Source organism: Tachypleus tridentatus, chromosome 7, assembly GCF_004210375.1.
Source record: "Tachypleus tridentatus isolate NWPU-2018 chromosome 7, ASM421037v1, whole genome shotgun sequence".
Taxonomy (NCBI): domain Eukaryota; kingdom Metazoa; phylum Arthropoda; class Merostomata; order Xiphosura; family Limulidae; genus Tachypleus; species Tachypleus tridentatus.
Window position 1 is genome coordinate 71,893,082 of NC_134831.1, and position 21,582 is coordinate 71,914,663.

At 33.0% G+C, this 21,582-nt stretch overlaps 1 protein-coding gene across 7 annotated transcripts in view; it reads left to right on the forward strand.

The window, feature by feature from the left end:
* The window catches only part of neur (E3 ubiquitin-protein ligase neur), a 57,286-nt gene extending 36,914 nt beyond the window's left edge, over positions 1 to 20,372 (forward strand). For 2 of the 7 annotated variants that reach the window (XM_076512406.1, XM_076512407.1), the window contains exons 2-7: positions 9,295 to 9,804; positions 10,647 to 10,842; positions 11,665 to 11,954; positions 12,370 to 12,489; positions 14,094 to 14,288; positions 15,654 to 20,372. In XM_076512406.1, coding sequence (XP_076368521.1) covers positions 9,295 to 9,804; positions 10,647 to 10,842; positions 11,665 to 11,954; positions 12,370 to 12,489; positions 14,094 to 14,288; positions 15,654 to 15,844 — 1,502 coding nt within the window. In that variant the 3' untranslated portion in view covers positions 15,845 to 20,372. The remainder of the gene's footprint in view (positions 1 to 9,294; positions 9,805 to 10,646; positions 10,843 to 11,664; positions 11,955 to 12,369; positions 12,490 to 14,093; positions 14,289 to 15,653) is intronic. The other 5 variants (XM_076512408.1, XM_076512409.1, XR_013030933.1 and 2 more) reach the window with 4 other exon arrangements.
* Positions 20,373 to 21,582: the final 1,210 nt, after the last annotated feature.

Here is a 21,582-nt window from a genome sequence, read left to right on the forward strand (position 1 = left end):
ACGAAGATGTCTTTATCTGAAAATATTTCCAGCTCGAATGAAGTGGAAACATTTTCTCAGCCCACAGAAACAATGTCATCTTCTTTACGAGGGAATTTTAATTTCAATAACAATAGTTTTGGTCCTCTTGCCCAATAAACTTCCTTATTTACATGTAGCCTCTAACTAATGCCCTCGTATCTGGAATATCACGATATGTCTGTATTTTTCACCCATGGATATAGATAGCTTACAGCACATAAACTTGCACTTCAGAATAGCAAAAATATTGTATAACTTCCATGTTTTATAGATAAATTACAGGACATTTACTATTCTGCAAAGAAAGTTAATTTTTATATCCTAGTTTTTACTCGGATATAAAAAGTGCAAAAATTAATACGTTAATTTTGCAACTGCTTTATTCACACGTTTAGGAAAAAAATATCTTTACAAGTTGTATATAGCGCAAAATTTCACCTAGCGGCTAGCCACACAGTTATATATAACGACTAAAGAGTGACACGGTAATTGTTTTACGTCACGTTTTGTTTTTTGTAATTGCAGGATTGTTCATTAAACATTTAGTGTCCATAATTTCAACAAAATATTACCGTACATATTTGTTCTAATTCGTTTTTAATTTATTCATTAAAACTAATGTATTAATCGGTACATCCTTTATTTGAAATAAAATCGAATATAGAGAAATAATTGATTAGCATTTTACTTTTTCTAGGCTAGGACGATCCACACACCCTCAGTTAGTCTGTCTCGGATTGACTGCAGTATTTATATCGATTTTTCTCTGACTGTAAAACAGCATTCCACTAGTGCACTCGTTCATCTTACAAGATGTGTTACAACACAGTAAACCAGTCAGTATAAACACGGCAAGCGAATCGTTTGTTGTCTTCGTGGCAAGTGCACCTGTATTATATTTGTGTGATTATTTTACAGGTTTAGTTATCATTTGTGTCGTAACTTCTTTCTATCTGTATTTGTGCTCATATTTGCAAAATTAATTTCCGTGTAAACACGTTCACATTACCATTGTGTCAGTAATCCCGTGTTTAAAATAACAGTAACTTGACAGATGTTTTTTGTAGCAACAGAAATCGCAGATATAAACAGAAATGATAGATAGATAAAAGAACTGTTAAACAAATCGTATGCAAAACTGTGCCTTTCGCAAAATGGGTCTATGGGACGCACGTATAAACAGGAACTCGGCGTATGGACATCTGTTTCCGTGAGTCAGGAGGTTGAAAGAAAATGAGACATGTAACAATGAGTGAAACAGGAAGTCAGTTTCACCATGTTTGTCTCGGCCACCCTCATTGTTAACCGTACTGTGAGCAGCATTTAGAATGAGCGATTGACCAGATGGTGATAACTCGCTAATGCATGACGACAGTTTGGAATTATTATGCAGACAATTTCCGTTTCGTGATCTCTCGTGAAGAGATTTGTTGTTGTTTTATTATTATTATCGTAGTCTTTCGGTTTATATTCCTAGCTCTCTCCTTGTGTTACATTCCCAGGTTTCCTGTAGCGCTGCCACAGTACGTCTTTAAAATATCACTTATTGATATCCAGCAAAACTGTAACAGTGGCGATATATCTACAAAACATGTTTATCTAATGCTTAGCAAAACATGGTTAAGTAATATATCCATGGTAGAATGGCAGTAAGTTCGTGGATCAACGTTAAAATTAGGGGCTCCATTCTCCCCAGTGGGCATAGCAGACAACCCGATGTGGCTTTGTTATAACAACTGACACACACATGTATCTGCAACGCTGTAACCGTAACAAGGTTGCCTGAGTGTAATCTATGAGATATTCGTTTTTGATATCATACGTTTACGGAGCTCCTAATTTTAGTTGTGACATATCAATTTAGTATGTCACTGGTAATCTTTTAACTGCGGTTGACTTCATATGGTGCTGTTTTGTGTGTAACTTTAAACCCTTCAACTACGGATGACATCATATGATGCAAGTATTTTGCGAGAAACATTTTAAACGTCCTGGCTGATATAAAACGAGCCCGGAACAATGATTTATACGTGTGAGATGTATACTGTTGATATCACAACACAATATCACGAAAAATTCACTTCCAAACGCTATTAGGTAATTGATAATTGAAGGTTTGTAATAAGAAAGAAAACAAAGCGTGGGATGGCCAGGTGGTTAAGGCGCTCGACTCGTAATCTTAGGGTCGTGGGTTCGAATCCCCATCACACGAAACATGCTCGCTTTTTCAGCCATGGGGGGTTATAATGTTACGGTCAATCCCTGTAGTCTTACACTGCTAAGTTAGGGACGGCTAGCGAAGGTAGCCCTCGTGTAGCTTTGCACGAAATTTAAAACAAAACAAAACCAACAATCAGCATTTAGGAGCACACAGCGTTCTCTTTGATTCGAGCCCTGGCTTAGTTTTAACCTTACGCACACATTTCTTTTTAGTTGTTTTACCATATTACAGACGTATCGTCACGCATTAAGAGAGATTCGTATGTTTGTGGAATACAGAAATCTCTCTTCATCCACCTTTGAAAAACTTTTTTCCATGTTTCAAGATCTCTAGAAAAAGGCGTTTTTAAAAAAAACGCGACTCTCTTTTGATTGGCGCAATCCAGAAATACATCGCTGTGATTGGATTATATTAAAATTCACTCTTGTTCAAATTCAAACCTCTATACGCACTCTTCAGGATGTTTTCCCTCGAAGCGGGGCAATCTGTCGACTTGTTTCCGTGCTGTTTACTAAAGGCTACAGTTACATCGTGTTGTCCAATTTATTATTTTGTAAATAATTAAACAATTCGGTGAAATAATTTATTTTTATAAGGAAAAATACTTGGGGTGTGGAAATGGCGCTAATCACTGACAGTGTCTGGATTACTGATGGTCTTTTGTTTAAATGTTTTCGTACCTGGAACCAACAGTCATGGACCGATAAGTAATTTGGTTCATGAATACTAAAAAATATTAACGTTAAAAACGAAAAAGACCGACAGAGTCCAGATCTTCTGACAATTATACGATTAAAAGAAGTACAGAATTGCAGACGTAATCGCTGAAGACAAAGAATGGCATTGTGATTATTACTTTCAACTACTTCACGAATATTTTGATAGATTATTTGGGGTTTCCGTTTGATCAGTAGATAATGGTCTACTAATTTTATCTTCCTCACGAATATGTTAATAGATTTGGGGTTTCCGTCCGATCAGTAGATAATGGTCTACTAATTTTATCTTTCTCACGAATATGTTAATAGATTTGGGGTTTCCGTCCGATCAGTAGATAATGGTCTACTAATTTTATCTTCCTCACGAATATGTTAATAGATTTGGGGTTTCCGTCCGATCAGTAGATAATGGTCTATTAATTTTATCTTCCTCACGAATATGTTAATAGCTTTGGGGTTTCCGTCCGATCAGTAGATAATTGTCTACTAATTTTATCTTCCTCACGAATATGTTAATAGATTTGGGGTTTCCGTCCGATCAGTAGATAATGGTCTATTAATTTCATCTACCTCACGAATATTTTAATAGATTATTTAAGGTTTACGTTCGAACTGCAAGCTGGAAAAGTACGAACGTTAAACTTAAAAGAAGAACGAAAAACAAACGATGCTTATTTTAAACCTGTATGTATATATTAACCATACCAGTTGGGAAATATTTGGAGTGTCATGTTTGCTATTGAAGAAGTGTGGTGTGTTTGTGAAGTGTAAACCTTATCAGTTTAGTCTTGGAAATTGATGTTTGTAAGAAACAGTCTTGTACAAACAAACACGTTAGTTCCCACTCCTAGTGAGGGGAGCGCCATGTGTGTGTGTGTGTGTGTGTGTGTGTGTGTGTGTGTTGAGAATGTTTCGGATTATATTATTGTTGTCGCGTGTTGTCTTCTTGACATTAAAGTGTACTGATTTTTAAACAAGGAAATGTAGCACACGTGCATTTGAAAATTCTTAATAAAAGTGTTCATTATTTATGTGAAGGTCTGTTGATTTACTCACGATACGTGTAAATGTTTTGTTTTTATTTCGTCTAAAGATACCTGTCATTTGACACTACGAGTCGGACGTGTAAGCAACTGGTTATTGTGTTGTAGATCCGTAGGTCCATGGCTCAGTTCTTGTCGTTTAATAAAAACATTTCGCTTCACAGTGTGAAGCGGTGTGTGCATTATAAGATTGTCGATCGTATCCTATTATTCGATTAGTCTCCGAGAGTTTGCGGTGAATACAATTATACTAGTATCCGGAACGAACAGGTAAACACCGACAGTGTCTTTGTTTGAGACTATTTCCTTATTACATGTTTAACTGATGTTGTTTGTCATTTTTAACGTTCTTTATGATCACCTATTTTAACTATTCGCACCACTATCTAGTAGTGTGTTGTCTGTTGATCACTAAAATGACGTCACATAAAGGACGCTTAACGTTGCAACTTGTACTTTCGTGACAGCAGTAAAACGTGCGTGACATGAATCACGAGAAGAATTATGGACTCTGTAAGCTACAGCATAGCTTGACATATGAACTTCAAAAGCAAGAAATAAAAATATTTGTTACTGTCAATTTTGTTTTTATTTACTTTTGATACAGAAGACTTTCAGGGACCTTGTGGAAGTACTATTATTATATGCCTACTGAAATGTTTCTAATCCTTACTGTGTATACACACCTTTAATTAAAAATTTTATTTGTATTTACGACGCACATGTGCGTCTTAAGCAGTAAACATGTTAAGTAGAATATAAACAATAGACAATCAAACTATAATGTATACATATACAATCAAATTTAGTTAGAACACGTAAATATGGATAGTAGAACAGTAAACATTCAAGTCTAATCTGATGATGTAAACGACCCGGCATGGCCAGGTGGTTAGGGCGCTCGAGTCGCAGTCAGCGGATTCGAAACTTTTTCAGTTGTACGAATATTATAATGTGACGTTCAAACTCATTATTTTTATTAGTAGAAGAATAGCCCAAGAGTTCGCGGTGGATGGTGGTAACTAGCTCTCTTTCCTCTAGTCTTTCACTGCTATATTAAGGTCGGCTAGGGCAGCCTTCGTGTAGCTTTGTGTGAAATTCAAAACAGTGTGATCCTTATTATATAAATTGAAAAACGATTGTATTTCTGCCAATTTACTTCAAATATAGCACGTGAGTTGTTTTGATATTATTTATCTACTATTTTGTTTTCCCTCTATCTTTTTATTTGTTATTATTACTAAAATTTTCACAGGATTATTAAACGAAGAAAATCCAAAGTTGGCTTCCCCAACCCATAATAAAGTTTATAATTACGGAATTTATAAGGTGGTAAATTATTTGATATTGTTATAACAAGACAGGAAATTTATTCTATATAAACTTTTGATCGCTATAAAGCTAACGCAAGCCTCAAAATTAGATTACTGAATAACAATTATACATTGGAAATATTGTTTGGGTCCTAATTCCGATTTATTATCACTAAATGACATACACTGCTATCTCTTTCAGAAAAAAAGTGTGAAATTTGATGTGTAGCTTTGCACAAATTAAAAAAACATGAGGGGTGTGTGCGTTGCCCGTCCCAACTTTAGCAGTGTAAGAGTAGAAGGAAAGCAGCTAGTCATCACCACCCACCGCCAACTCTTGGGCTACTGTTTTACCAACGAATAGTGGGATTAAACGTAACATTATAATGCCCCTACGGCTGAACGGGCGAGCATGTTTGATGTGACGGGGTTTCGAACCCGCGACCTTCAGATTACGAGTCGAGCGCCGGTTTTATAACCTGACCATGCCGAGCCACGGCTCATGTCAGGCTTACGTTAAAACCGTGCAATGCAGTTACACAAGTGTGTATACAGAGCTGTTAACGTTTCGTTTTATTTATAGCCAAGTCATTCATATTGGCAATTCCTTGGGAAGTATCATAGTGTAATAGACCGGCCGGGTGAGATACAAGACATGAACTTCAGGGGTCCATTGACTTGTATCGTGACTGAGACGATAAAAAGTACAGTACAGGAAGAAAGGCTTTGTTAATACTAGAATAGTACGACTTCCTCGAACGCAGCCTTTATCCACCACGCGGAATTTTCTCATTATTAAAGGCTTAATTGAAACGGTGTAACATTCCTCTTGTATTTTCTGTACTTCCCGAGATGGTTGTTATGTGATAATAACACCGAGTCAAGGACGCATTGCCTCAGGTGAAAGTGCTGGCTCGGCAACTGATATTGGAAAACAACTATTGTTGATTTTTGAATGTGGATATATGTATATTCGAATATATTTATTGCTTGATAAAAAAAAAAAGACAGAATGAAGCGCATAGATAAATAACATACTTTTTAAAACAAAGTAATAAAATGTGTTCAATTTATTGAAAGCTGTTCCAACGTGGGTGGGTTCCATGTGTTTTTGCTTTACCAAAACTTTGAAACGTTTTTTTTACGTAGAAACTTCGCACTTGCCTTTCAACAATCCCATTATAGGTAAACGTCTGGAATTATTCTATATTGATTTAATAAACTGATTCAAAAAGTGCAAATAAATAGCTTACAGACAATAATTCTTGCTCCCTTCCAAGTGGTACAGCGGAATGTCTGCGGAATCACACCACTAAAAACCGGGTTTCGACACCCTTGGTAGGCAGAACACATGTAGCCCATTGCGTAGCTTTATGCTTAATTGTAAATAAAAGCTCCCCGCTGGTACAGCGGTGACTCTACGAATTTACAACGAGAAAATCAGGAGCTCGATTCCCCTCGGTGGACCCAGCAGATCGCTCGATGTGGCTTTGCTATAAGAAAACTATCAAACAAACAAAGAAAAAGGAAAACATAATTCTCACAGTCCAAAATATGTTTACGTAGCTTAGCCTATATACTAAATCTAACCGGATATACGGTTAGGAGGAGATACTTGTATTTTGTCTGCGTCACCGTTTTGTATAATGTTTAGTGCCACAGCGTTCATAGTACGTCGGTGCTATTCGTTTATAAATGCAAGTGGATATACGAAACCATCCGGATACATTAAACCATTATTGTTTTCAAAGGTTTCGGAATGGGTTTATTTTCCCATGAACTCTTGTTATATTGAAGTAACACAATATGTGTAGGTAATACCATTCTCAGCCAGGATTGTTATGGAATGCAATACGGAATAGTGTTACATTGTTCTTTCTTGTGTTAAGTCCTCATTAAACCAACTTTCTGCTGATAGAAATGACGGAAGATTATCATTTTACAGCTTTAAATACTTTCCCTGAAATAGCGCCACCTTCATAGAAATAAAAATAATTATCTAGCCGCGTGATGTCGTTATATAACTGGCATGAATTACTTGCTGGTTTTTTTTTGGAGTTTTGTCTAGTTAGTATAATTTCCTTTACGAAATCGATTACGTAACAAATTGTATAGTACGTTCTAATTCGAGATGGTATGGATGTAACTTGTATAATATGACTAGAATAGGTGTGATAGTTCTATTTGTCAAGTTCTCGTTCGCAGGACCGGAAGTTACAGCTGTTCCCATCTGAAGTATTTTACCATGTGACGAAGACAACGTTTGTTTGTTTGTTTTTTTCCAATGGCAAAAACTTAACATTACCATAATTACTTCCTGGATCATTTCCCATTAAAAATAAATAAATAATATGGATTACGAAAACTGGTCAGTAGTGTTGTTTCAAACATTTTTGTAAAGTCGCGATAAGCAAATTAAAACAGTTATTTCTTTTAGCAAGGCTATTGTGAGATGGATCACACGTGCTCAAAAATGTGGCCTGGTTGTGAGTTTCAGCTGCTACTGTTTAGTGATTCATACGTTTCTTTTCTCGTGCAATGTTTTTTTACATGTCCTTAACTATGAAATTTTACAAAATAAAACGCTCTCCTGTCTGTTCTGTAGTAAAAGAACACACGTGTAAATATTATTGTTAAAGCCAATGAGAATGTAATTCTGTGTATATATTTGACCCTTGTTAATCTCAGGTTTAATGGATATTAAGGAACTTTTATAACAAATTATTGTGAGTTAATTGTTGTAGTTGAGTAAAAAGAAAAGTCAGTTTCGCTGAAAAACATTAATGTAGATTTTAAAAAATTACAGTAATATTGAAATAAACCCTTTGTAGATTTTTGAAATTTTTGTGACTTGCTATTTTGATGTGTTAAAGTTAAGGTCGTGTGAATCGAGGCAAAATTCGTCCTTCTGGTCGCCATCTTTAGTAACGATTTGATTAGATCATGTTCGTTTGTTTGTTCATTAACATAAAACATCAGTTGATCATTAAAAAAGTTTCCCACTGCTACTAGTTATTTTGTTTTTATTTTAAAGCCACACTTTTGAACAATAGTAGCCTCGTCTGTTGACTGTAATGATTCAAATGTAGTAATCTAAGGTGAAAAAGCCTTTTAAATGATGTGATAAAAATATGTACTCGGTTGTTTTAGATCTACTTGGAATTCACAAATTAAAGAAACTATACCACCAAAGGTGTATTTATACACCTTCATATACGTTACTTTCTACTGCTATCTTGTGGTGTAACAACAAAAAAAACATATGCAGACACACCCAACCCCAATCTTAGATAGAAAGCAATTGGGCCTCCTACATTTCTCTATAATTTAGTTACAATTTTGGCGAACTGATATCATTAACTTAATAGTGCAACCACCCTTCAATTCAAACAAATCATATTGTAAGTTTCTTCCCTTATAGGCAGTTCTAAAGCTTATCAGGCCTTTTGAAATATTCTTGCTGCCGGATTGAATACAAGTTTCAATCCACGTGTACGTACATAGCTCGCTTTGATTGAAAGTTGACATGACATAATGTATCACTTTTATACAAAAATATTTTTCCTTATTACATTGTGTGTGAAGCTGTCAGTGAAGCATTTGACAGATACAGTACTGTTACTGCTCGTGACTGGCAGGCCCTGCTGATGAATTTAGAATACCTGTGGCTTATGACAATATTGTGTGTGCACGTGTTCTAGGAAGTATTAATGATGGCACAACCAGGGATTTTTTTTTCTTTTACCCATTATATCATTTATAAGTCTTCAGCATTGCTTATATATTCTAATGTGTATATTAGCGTAGTTTATGTATAGAAATGTTCCAAATAAAACGTTTTTAAATACTATATTCTATAATATGAATTATTGATGCACTGTTCCACAACATGAAGTCAACTTTTTTCATCTTGTATTTCAGTATTAAACGAAGAAAACGTGAAGATACATGAACTGAACTTTTTTTTGTTTTTCCAGCTTCTTCTTACTCCCGTAGTCCTAGCAACCAAAGGACTAACAACCTACCACCCCTCCTCTTCCACAGTGTACATGGAGAAAACATCAGGGTGTCAAGAGATGGTGCTGTGGCCCGTCGGACGGAGAGTTTCTGTAAGGGTATTGCATTCAGCAGCAGACCAGTTCAAGTAAACGAACGTGTTATCTTAAAGTTTGCTGAAACTTCCAGTAGTTGGAGTGGAGCTCTACGTTTCGGATTTACTGCCAATGACCCCTCAAACTTTCGTTCAGCCTTACCCAAGTATGCTTGCCCAGACTTGACTAATAAGCCTGGAAATTGGGCAAAGGCCCTTGGTGAACGGTTTGCCAGGAGAGATACAGTTCTAATTTATTTTGTGGATGACAATGGTGATGTTCACTTTTCTATTAATGGGGAGGAGAAAGGAATATTTTTCAGTGGAGTAAACGTGAGCACGCCCTTATGGGCGTTACTGGACGTCTATGGAAACACTGTGGCAATGGAACTTGTGGGTAAGCTTAATTCTGTTTTAGAATCTTGGTTTGACCAAAAAGTCAAACCTATGGAATCATAGGTATTTCAATGGATTTTACAGAATGTGTTGCACATTCTGTTCTTGATAATTGCAAACAAGTTCAGAGTCAGTATTTCCATTCCTTTTTAATGCTGTAAAGCATATTTGTGTCATTAATAATGGTCCACAATACCAGTCTCTTTCAATGTAGCTATCAACTTCTCAATAGCTCTGCTAGTGGTGTTTTTCTGTCATTAAATTTGGCAGCAACCTTCCGATAAGACCAAACTTCTCTGTCACACAGCAGAATTAACTCTACTTTGACTGATTCATAATTAGTTGCATATTTGAAATTAAGAAAAGTCTGCAAATTACCTATGGTTCCAATGTTTTTGGATATGCTGTATTGTGGGAAGTATTTCTGTACTTGTGAGATGTAAAACTGTGAGCATTTGTCGTTGTTAAAATCTAACTTACGAAAAACAGAAACTTCTAATATGTTAATCTTTGTTCTAAATATTGAAAAATTATATATATATATATTAGTGTATAGATAGTGTTTGTTGTTGCTAATGTAAACAAATTTTTAACAGCAAGTTTACTTGTACAGAAATAATTGAAAGCTACTTGAATTTCATCCAGAAAGACTATTTTGCTGATGTTGTACTTACCAATAGTATGCAGTTCTTTAAAGATTTATATAAGCTTTGTCATGCTACAGTCTTCAAATGTACCATTAAGTATTTCCACCAAGGAAAACACACCATTTATGAATAAAATTATGTAAAAATACATTCAAGTTAAAGGAATAATAAACTTCCAAACCTCTTTGATGTATAGATTCAAGACAACATCTGAACAACACTAGGAGGCAGCAGAGTACTCCCGATATTGATTCTATCATTCCAGCCTTTTCAGCTATTACTTTGGAAACTTCGGAGCCTGAGCTACCTGTTAGAGTCTATCGAGGCATAACATTTTCACAGTTACAGTTCCACCGCACTAAAGGTTGCAACATAAACCTTTCAAATGACAGGTACAACATTTTCTCGATTATTTATTTTCATGTATATCATCATTTTTCCGTTATGTATATTCTGTGTTTGTGGGTAAAATTAAAAATTTAGATCTAAGCATTTTGCTTTTTTTTCTGTCTAAAGATTTTGAACAGCTAGTATACTTGTATGTATTTTTAATAAGCAAATTTCAGGCTTAAAAACTTATGATTTGAACATTTTTACAGGTTGTGTTCTTGGTATTCTCTTTCCTTGCTTCTGTAACATGTAAACCATAATGAAGGCAAAAGTTCCAATGTAATAGAAGTTTTATTTACCATTTGTTAGTTTATATCTTTCTGTTTCCTGATGTTCATAAATAGTAGTAGTATGTTCAATATTGGTGTGACTAGCTGTATGTGGGTTGTACTTCTGTAGTCACCTCCAAAACCTAGGGTACATTTTATAATCCTACATTGTAGCTTGTACCATGGGATCCTTTAAGTCGATGCAGCATTTATTTGTTTTTGTTTCAGCTTTTTATGAGTTAAAATAACAAATTATATAAAATTTATGCTTGAATCTGTCTGTGCTTGGTGAAACTTGATACTTACAGAATTGAGGTAAAACCAGACATCTGTATGTTTCACAAGTACACTATTATGATCATGTTTTCCTTAATGATGTCTTTACTGGTGAAACTGTGGTTTTAATAAATATACTTGTGAACTATACAGTTATTTTGTTTTTCCTCAATTCTGTATGTATTTTTTTCTGTTTACTTGAATAATTTCCATTATATGATCCATTGCAAAAAAAAGAACAATCAGGGATACTTAATGAAAATGTTTAATGTTTTTCAGGACGGTTGCAGAAAGAAACGATAGTCATTATTGTTATGGGTACGTCTTCACCTCTCGCCCATTACGAGTGGGTGAACGACTTGTTATCCAGGTCACTAAGACAGAGCAAATGTATGTTGGGGCTCTAGCCTTTGGGCTGACAAGTTGTGACCCTGCCACTGTAAATGGAATCGATCTACCTGAAGATGCAGACTCCCTGTTAGACAGGCCAGAGTATTGGGTGGTGAAGAAAGATATTGGTAATTCTCCTCAACTTGGAGATGAGTTGACGTTTCTAATTACTAACAGTGGTATGTTCTCTACCAACTGATTGAAAACAATTTAGAAGCTAAAATACATTATACTTATTTAAAACAATTAGCAAGAACTGACAAATCGATTTAACTAAATTAAGAATTAGGCTTGCTGATGAATCTAATGTTACAGAGTTGAGTAAAATGCTATTTGTTACTCTTTGTTTTAATGTATAAACTTTGAAATGTCTTAAGTAATCAGTACCTGGAGAAATGAATAAAATGACTTAAGTGGCTCATCTGTGTGTAAAAGGAGCTATAAAGTAAAATGTGGAGAATGTCAAATTCTTAAATATCTAATGCATTGCTAATACAGTTACTTGTGTTAGCACTTTAGAGTTTAACATTGAAAGTTTAATTGCAGTGTTTACTTAAACTCTCAAGAACTGATAAATCTGGGTTCTTTTATTAGGTGAAGTACAGTTTATAAAAAACAGGCAAGCTCCAACCACTGTGATGCATGTCGACCATACTCTTAATTTGTGGGCTTTCCTTGATCTGTATGGAAACACAACTAGAGTCCGACTATTAGGTATGATATACTTTAATAAAGTATTACATAAATAATTATTCGTCTTCTGATAGATTTAGCGTGTGTAGTAAGCAGACATGTTTTGCTTCTGCACTCCCCTTTTTATTTTCTAAACTAAACTACCAGTTTCAGGTTGTTCATTAAAGGTAATGGATATTATGTATTCATCTCTGTGTGTGTGCATTTGTCAGCAAGAATTCTTTAAAATGACTGAATGAATTAGGATTAAAGTATACAATTGGACCATGGCCCAACTTAAAAGAGATTAGTTTCATGGTTAAGGTCATGAAAATCCAAATGACCCTTATCTTTTAACATGGGGGCCATTTTTTCACACTGTTTTTGCCCTATAACACAGTAAAAAATGATTGTATTTTGATGGAACTTAGTGGATATATCATAGTAGTATTCCTCATTGTTATGTCAAAGTGACTGGTCTTTTGATAATGATAGACATGTGTATACAGTTTTCTGTTTTTTGAGGGCTGTACATGATCAGTACTGCATGATGGAGGTATGATCTCTACTGTATGCCACTCCAGCTAAACACAAGTTTATACCACAAACATCTGGTATATCTATATAATATTACAAATTCAACAGATCTTAGAAACCCATGAAGATGAAGTGTAAGAGTTTGAGTCTTGGTGACACACAAACTTTGTTGTAAACTGATAGTGACAAGACAAAGTCTTTGACAGTACACGTGAGAAATAGGCTTAACTTTTACATGTATCATTGGTGATACATTGGAGTGTAGTTTCGAGAGATAATTACTTGTATGACAAGTTTTTGATTATGTATGTTTGAATAATTTTTTAAAACTGTCATTTGAAGCTTGTTCTCACCTAAGGTTTAAAACATTTTATTAGATGCAGACAATAAGTATTATAAAGTGCTACAAGAGATCTGCTAGTGTTGATAATAGTGCAGAATTAGAAACATTGATAAAATATTGTCAGATTAAATTTCTGTACTTACACCATTTTTTTAAATGATAAATTTTCATATTAGCAAAACCATTTCTAGTTGGCAAGCCTAGAAACAAGTAGCATGTTTTTGTTAAAAGTGAAGCATTCCTTAGAAATTTTTAATTTCAATTTGTTTCTTGGAGAAACAAAATTAAATGAAAAAATTTTGTTTTACTTTCAAATTTTTAGGCTTAGTTTCTACAGAAATAAATGTTGATATTAATCTTATTTTTAGATGCAACATAGCAGCTCACAGAATCACTAAGTTTGTTTTTTTTTCAACTACAAACGTTTAATCCATAGCCTAGTCATCTCTTGATCAATATGAGATCCAATTACAGTTTCAGACCCAGAAGATCAAACTCTTTCAAATGATATATTTAACCATGCCTAAAGTGTCTTGTAGATTAATTTACTCTTACCATGAGTGAAAGAATTTCATTTTGAGGGTAGGCTGGTAGACATCCTGATGAGTAATCAAATCATGCCCCATACTTAGTATTGCTGGCACACAAAAACATAGCTGATATGAATAGGAAAAAAAATCTTAGATTAATTTAATTCTATATAAAAAATTTCAAGTGCCAAGACTATTGACAATTCCCTCTTATTACTTAATTGTCTGTTTTCCAGGTACAACAACAGAAATTCCAGCTGTTCAAGGCTCATTAACCCGTAGGTCATTAGGAAGCATACCTTTAAGCACTTCAGTAGACAGCGGTATGTCTGGCGGCTTTAACGAGATTGATAAGTCACCAACTGGTAGCCTCACTGTACGACTTCCAATGCAAGAAGGATCTAGTACAAGTGGTGGTGAGATTATTCTGCGTATCTTGATTTTGTATCTTACTGAAAAATAACAATCATTTTGTTTTTGTTTTATCCATATGCAACAATAGGTTTGGTTGCAGTTAGTTAGAAATAGTTAATTCTTGTAAGTCTAAGTCAGTTCTACTGAATTTGTTTTTAGTGAAATAAATTGAAATGTTATGACATTGATAGTATTTATTCATTTAGATTTTGAGTCAGATGCTTCTCGTACAGTCAGGGTAATTGACATTACATTTTATAACAAAACTAAGCCTTATTGTTACATGTACCATTCAGACAACTTTTAATAATTAAATAGCCAGAAAATTATGGGTTTTTTTCTCTTAATTTTGAGGATGAATATATGCATAACAGAATTTTTTATTTCAATCTTTTGTTGATAACAAAAGTATTTTCTGGCTGTGATCTGCTGTGTTAGTTGTTTTAATTGAAAACACCTCTTTGATGTTGAAGAAAAGATATTAATGATGTTGTGGCATGCTTAGATATTGTTTGATTTAAAAATATGTAGGGTGCTGTACAGATTAAATGTTTTTGAGAGATGTTTTCTTTGAGTTTTGTGGCCTGGCATGGCCAGGTGGTTAGGGTGCTTGACTTGCAATCAAAGTCATGAGTTCGTATTTCCATTCTGCCAAACATGCTTGCCCTTTCAGGCATGGGGGAGTTATACATATTGTTTGAGATATTGTACCAAGAAATTTATTAACTCGAGTGTGCACATGATTGGTTCAATTGGAGAAAGAGTATGAAGTATAATTCTGAATTTATTGCTATCTACACATCATGTAGCAAACTTTAGTAAAATGAATGTGTTACAAAAGTGTGTACTCCAGATAGATCTGGTGATCAATAACATCAGTTTGACTGAGTCTTTCGTATGTACTTTCTTCTAACACACACTGTTGCTAAATTAGCAATTTAGAATAAAATAAACAGTAGATAATTGACATTAAATGCATAATACAATGTTGAATGGCAGGACATCTCAACATGCTCACTTTGACGTTAGTCTATTCTTGTAAAGTTAAGGAAGAAAATATGGTCCTACTTAAAGTGTATAATTAATTGGCATGGCTTAGTTTTCTCCTCTTTAGAAATAACTTACTTTGTTTGATACGACAACTCTCAAAATGTTTGTGATGAATTTTATTATTTATTAAAAACATAAAACTGATATTTTATCCTTTTTTCTTACAAGTACAAAATAATTACTTTAATGTGCTGTTGTCATTTTTGTTCTCTAGTTGAAAAATAACAGCTTTGATGTGCTTTTCATTTTTTTTGTTCACCAGTTAAAAACTAACACCTTTGGTGATATGCTATTCCCTTTATTGACAAGGTGCTATTTTTTCTGTTTTTCAGATCCTGGTGACAACTCAGGAAATGAGTGTGCTATTTGTTATGAGAGGCAAACTGATAGTGTACTCTACACATGTGGGCACATGTGTATGTGTTTTGAATGTGCTGTGCAACAATGGAAGGGACAAGGAGATGGCCAGTGTCCAATCTGCCGGGCACCCATTCGAGACGTGATTCGTATTTACAAGTCCTGAGTCAACCTGTATAATCTAGAGTGAGATGTGCTAATTTCTTTAAGACTGTAAGTGTTACACTTTAAGGAACATGTGAAATGAGCTTTGTAGCTTGTGTATTAGAGCCAAGCACATGTGTGCTTTCCTTCATCTAATAACTTTAAGGGAGAAGTCAAAACTTAATTAACTAAACGTGTATTGGAATTGTCCAAAACAATCCACGTGAGAAGTGTGATGGCTGATTTATTGGTCCAAAGTTTCAATCTTTTATAGATGTTTAAAAAAAAAAAGCAGTAGCAAAAAACTAATTTTTTGGTTATGCACCAAAATGTTGAAATGTTTTTGTAATCTATCATCTTCTGTTTATATGTTCTTTGGAATAGTGTGTTTTATTAATCATTCTTAGGCTGATGTCTTGTGTTACTAATTTCAACTGATATTAGCTCCAGGTACACTTTATTTCATGAAATCATATGGCATAACATCATTAACTACATGGTATTAAATATTCATTGATGGTGAATGCTGTGTGCAGGTCCTTCTGTGATTAGGCCTATCCTGTTTAAAATGCATCATTAGTTCATGTGGATAAAACTGATAAATAAAAAAAATGCTGTGTTATTTCTAACATAATGAAAATTAAGACATTTTAAATTATAACAAGTAGTCCTGTGGGATTGTATTCAGTCCCTTGTAAATAATCACATTTGGAATGTCTATTACTTTTTTGAGTTCAAATAAAACATCTGACTTTTAAATAGCTAAACCCCCACTATTCTGATTTCAATATATTCTACAACTTAGCTTCCTCATTGAAAGTATTAAACATAAAGAAATGATAACATTAAAAAAAAGACCTCTTTTTCAGTGTAACTAATAGTGTAGGAGAGATTTTTACTATTATCTGTAATATTATTTTGAACCACATTGTCAGCTGCAACTTGTGTTTTGTCTCTAACCAAGTTATTACACAAGACGTTTCCAAGGTACTTATTATATCCAGACACATAAAATAAATTGAGGTAACCTAACATTTGAAATGAGATACATAGCATAAAGGGTGTTACGTAGTGTAGTACCACTTTCATGTCTTGCTTATTGTAGTGGACACATGTAAGGTGTGGAATTGAATAGAAAGACATTGAGTAGGAAATGAAATACTAGCACTGTATACTTGTAGTAAATACTGAAACATCTCTTTGCTCTTATTAAAAAGACAGGTGAAAATGTACTGTAGAGTTATGAAGCTGAATGTTTTATACATTTCTTTACAAAAACATCTTTTGTACAAAATTCCAGTTTTGTTTAACATTTTATGTTTTTGAAATTTTCTTTGATTTTTTTTGTAAACTTCCTCTCAAAAATGTACAAACAACTGTTATGTGAAAAACATAACAATCAGAAAACTAATTCACAGAAAAAAATGGTCAGTCATTGAAAAAAATAAAATAACAAAATACTGACCAGAATGACTACAAAGATATATGTAAAAATAATTAATTTGTTTTACTTCATGCTTAGAAATGTTAACTGTAAATAATTCAGTTTGCAGGTTTGTAGTTATTTAAATAGCAACATGTTCCATTAGAATTGTGTTATATTAATAATATATTGAAAACTCCAAAGGGCTGGACTTATCATGAGAAACTTCAATTCACCATCTTTATTTATTATTTAATAAGTTCAAAATAGACAACAGTAAAGAAGTCTTTGAAACACACATGTGCTTCCACTGAAACACTTGTACAGTCTAATAAAAAACAAGAAAAATATTAGATGTAGTCTATACTGTTGACTATTGTAAAGTACATTATACAATGTAGTGTTGATAGTTGATATACATTTTCGTTTACCTGTTTTGTTTTTTAATTTGAATTTCTTTGTCTTTGATTTCATGAAAGAACTTTACTTAAAAAAAAATCAAATTCATCCAACTATGAGCAACTTTGTTTACTCAGTGAGACTTAATTTTTTATAATAGTTATTTTAATTGCAGAATTGGTATCATCACCATGCTAAAACATTAAGTCATTACTAGGTATGCATGGGTAGAAAAATAACTTTCTAAACCAACTATCTCTCATATGTAGTTTTTAACAAAAGTTCTCTTTAGGTTATACAGGTAGTCAAAACAGGATGTCTGTTATTAAATTAGTAAATAGTAAAAAGTTCTCTTTAGGTTATACAGGTAGTCAAAACAGGATGTCTGTTATTTTTAAATTAGTAAAATTAAACTAGCTTGTTTCATGTAGTACAGTAGAACTAAGGGCTTCATTTTAAACATTTTTTTTTTCACTCCTGTAAGACGATTCAATGGTTGGAAGATTTCTTATAAAGTTGTATACTGTATATAGGTACTATAACAGTCAAAATACATAATTTGAAAATTAGTTTTTAAAATGTTATTGTAACTCAAACTTGTGGTTTTACTGCTTTCCAGAACATTGGAACACTGTGAATTCTTCTTTTGCTTTATTATAAATAATAAGATATATCTGAGGTATAATAATGCATAACATTACTTGTGATATAGGTTAAAAACCATTATTAATGTGTTGACGTTCAATGTGTGTTTGTATTACAGTTGCAACATTGTCTTAGAAATTAATGTTCTTTCCCCCCAGAAATTTATGAATTTATTATGTTTTATTTATCTTGCACGTGCTTCCCTTAATGCTATTTTAGCTTTGTTCTTTTCATCTTTGTGACATTTTCACTAATGTTTTTGTTCAATTTCAAAATAATTTCCATCTTTAATTAAAGCCTCATCATAGCTCTTGTGTTTACTTTGGGAAAAAGAAAAAAATTCAAATTCCACAAACAACTTTACTATGACTTTACCTTGAATAAAGTGGCTGTAATATTCAATATAATTATTGCTAAATGATACATTTATATGTTATCACATCTGATTTATTAATTGCTCATTGTAACTGGTGCCATCAAGCAAATAGAGTGAGCAGTTTAAGTTCTAACACAGTACAATAGATCAATATGTATATCTCTACTTAGATAATGTTCTTTGTTGTCAATAGTTGAATTAACATGAAACAAGCTTAAGAAAATACAAACATGTAATAAAAGGTTCTTACTTTTTGCTTAAATAAAAATGAGGCACGTCATTGGTATGGAGTTTTAACAGAAGAGAGAAAAAGTGTGAAACCACAATAATCTTGGCCATTGTCAGGAACTAGCGTTATAGAATATTTATCTCGGATTGACCATCAAATAATAGGTAGCTTTTATAGTAGTTGTCATTTCACAATTTCTGAATGTGTGTGTGTGTGTGTGTGTGGTGGTTGATCTTGTGGAATTAGAACAGGTGTTTCCTGTAATTTTTACATGTAAATTTAGACTTATGATCTATGTTGCTATTCTCTGCTTCATATTAATTATTTTCAGAAACTTGGAGATTAAATTCTAGAATTCTTTTGTTTCAGTTCTTTAATTTTTGGATTCATCTCTGGCTTTTACCCTTCACCTTATTTGTTATTTTATATTCCAACTGATGTATGCTTGTTTTAAATATTATGTAAGTATTATTAGTTAATGGAATATTTAAATAATTTGTGTTTTAGCTCATAATTAATTCAAAGTCTGTATTATAGTCTGTCTTGTTCAAATTGTAGAATAGTTACGGTCATCAGCATTATGACTCCTTTATATATATATAAACTAGTACTATATGTAGTTGTTAATTCATTAATGAATGCAGAAATGTATGTAACATAGTAACAGTTGAAAAGGAAACAGTAAAACTTTAGTAAATGAATATTTGAATGTTTTGTTTTTCACTAATAATTGGGCTTCTATGACAGAATGGGTGTTTCTGTGGTGGTACTAAACAGTTTTTTTGGGTTAATGCTTCATAATAAACCTAAAAATGAGAGAATATAGAAGGGCTGTTTATCAGATGGTTTGTGTATATATAATTAAGGCTCCTGGTGTTGAATAAATTTGATTGACAAAACTAAGTTATTTGGTTAAAGAAAATATATTCCTGTAGAATACTATTGATGTTTCGTATGATGGTAGCCACTTTATTCTTAAAAAATATATATTTCAAGGCCAGTTAAACTTTACTGAAAAAGCAACTTTTTCAATGATTTTATCTCCAGAAAAATCTGTAACATCAATTTTTTTTCTGAATGTTAGCCTTCATTAATTTTAATTACTGTGCAGTTTAATTAATAGTGTATTTCCCCAGTAAATACTTTGCTAAGTAATTTTAACTTGTTACAATAATTATGCATTACAATCAAGTCAATGAAATGAAAGGTTGAGGTTTGCCATTTTTTCTCTAATCTATTGCAATTTATAGTCAGAATTTGAAAATTGTTCATTTTTCAACTGGTGTATATGAAAATGATACTTGACTTAAAAAATGTTGAAGTTAGAGTAAAGAAATTTGCAATAATTTAATCTGCCAAATAGGTTGGATGACGGTTGTATTATTATAAACTGAGTCACTATGTGTAAACTGTTTATTTCAATAATGTTAATTTAAAACTGAAAATTAATGACAATAAAGTTATTTTTCAATTTGAAATCTGTTCTGGAGTGCTAAAAAAGTTGGAACTGTGTCTGACTTGAATATATAATTTATTTCAACACATTATTGTTTTTGGAATTTGAATCTTGCTCCTTAATTCGTTTTGTATTATTGTATCTTAATTTTCTCTGGCAACTATATACATTGGCCAAGTTTATGCCGGCAGCGTCAGCTGGCATTTGATGAAATATGTTATCACAACAATCGCTATATTCTTATTACCTGCATAAACAGCCGAAATAAACGTTTAGTTTCTTTTATAAAGCATTAGAAGCTAGTCAAGCTGATCATGTTACTATGAATGTTTATATTTTTAACGGGTCCGATCGGAGTTTAGGTGAGTGTTAAGTACTCTGCCAAATAATCTATGTTTTAATTTTTACTAACGCCTATGTCTGTAAAAATGTCAAAATAAAAATTTAGAAAAAAAAAAGATCATTTTCATTCATTCAATATTTTTTAATAGTTAAGACATTTGTGTTTCGAATTTTAATTTTAATCATGCTTAAGTGTTTGTTAGTCTGGGTAACAGTATTGTTGTGTTTTAAATTATATTTCAGCCAATCACAATACGAGCTATCAGCAGCTGATGTACTCTGGCGCTATTCATACAGTCCAGTGAGAGCAGTTTCCATAATTATACATAAAGTATTAGACATAATTAAAATTCGAACTTAAAATCATTATACATTAACAATTACTTGTTCTAGAAGAATTGTGTATACATGGTACCATTGGAAACAGAATTTTATTCTGTGCAATATATCTAAAATGCGTGAAATTCTACTTTGGGGAAATACCACAATATGTAAACTAGCTAATTATAATTCATTAATTAACAAATTCGAGTTTTTAATTTCATAACTATTATTCAAAATAATAGCACATTGACATTTAAATATCTTTCATGTCGCCAAGATGAAATAAAACGATTTTCCGTCATCAGTGTGATAACAACGGTATAGGTATATCGAAGTTAACTCATGGTATTTAGTTGTTAAAGCACTAGTCAGATTGTCTCGTTAAATTTACGGATACATTTCTAGTACAAATACTTTAACAATTCTGATTTGTCTGTGCAACTACAGGGTGGCCCGTAAGTCCCTACCCATCCATATATCTTGTGTATCTGTGTGCTGTCCCTCATTCTCGCTACATATTATGCGACGCCATGTTCTGTGAGACATTTTCCTCAACATAGCAGGGG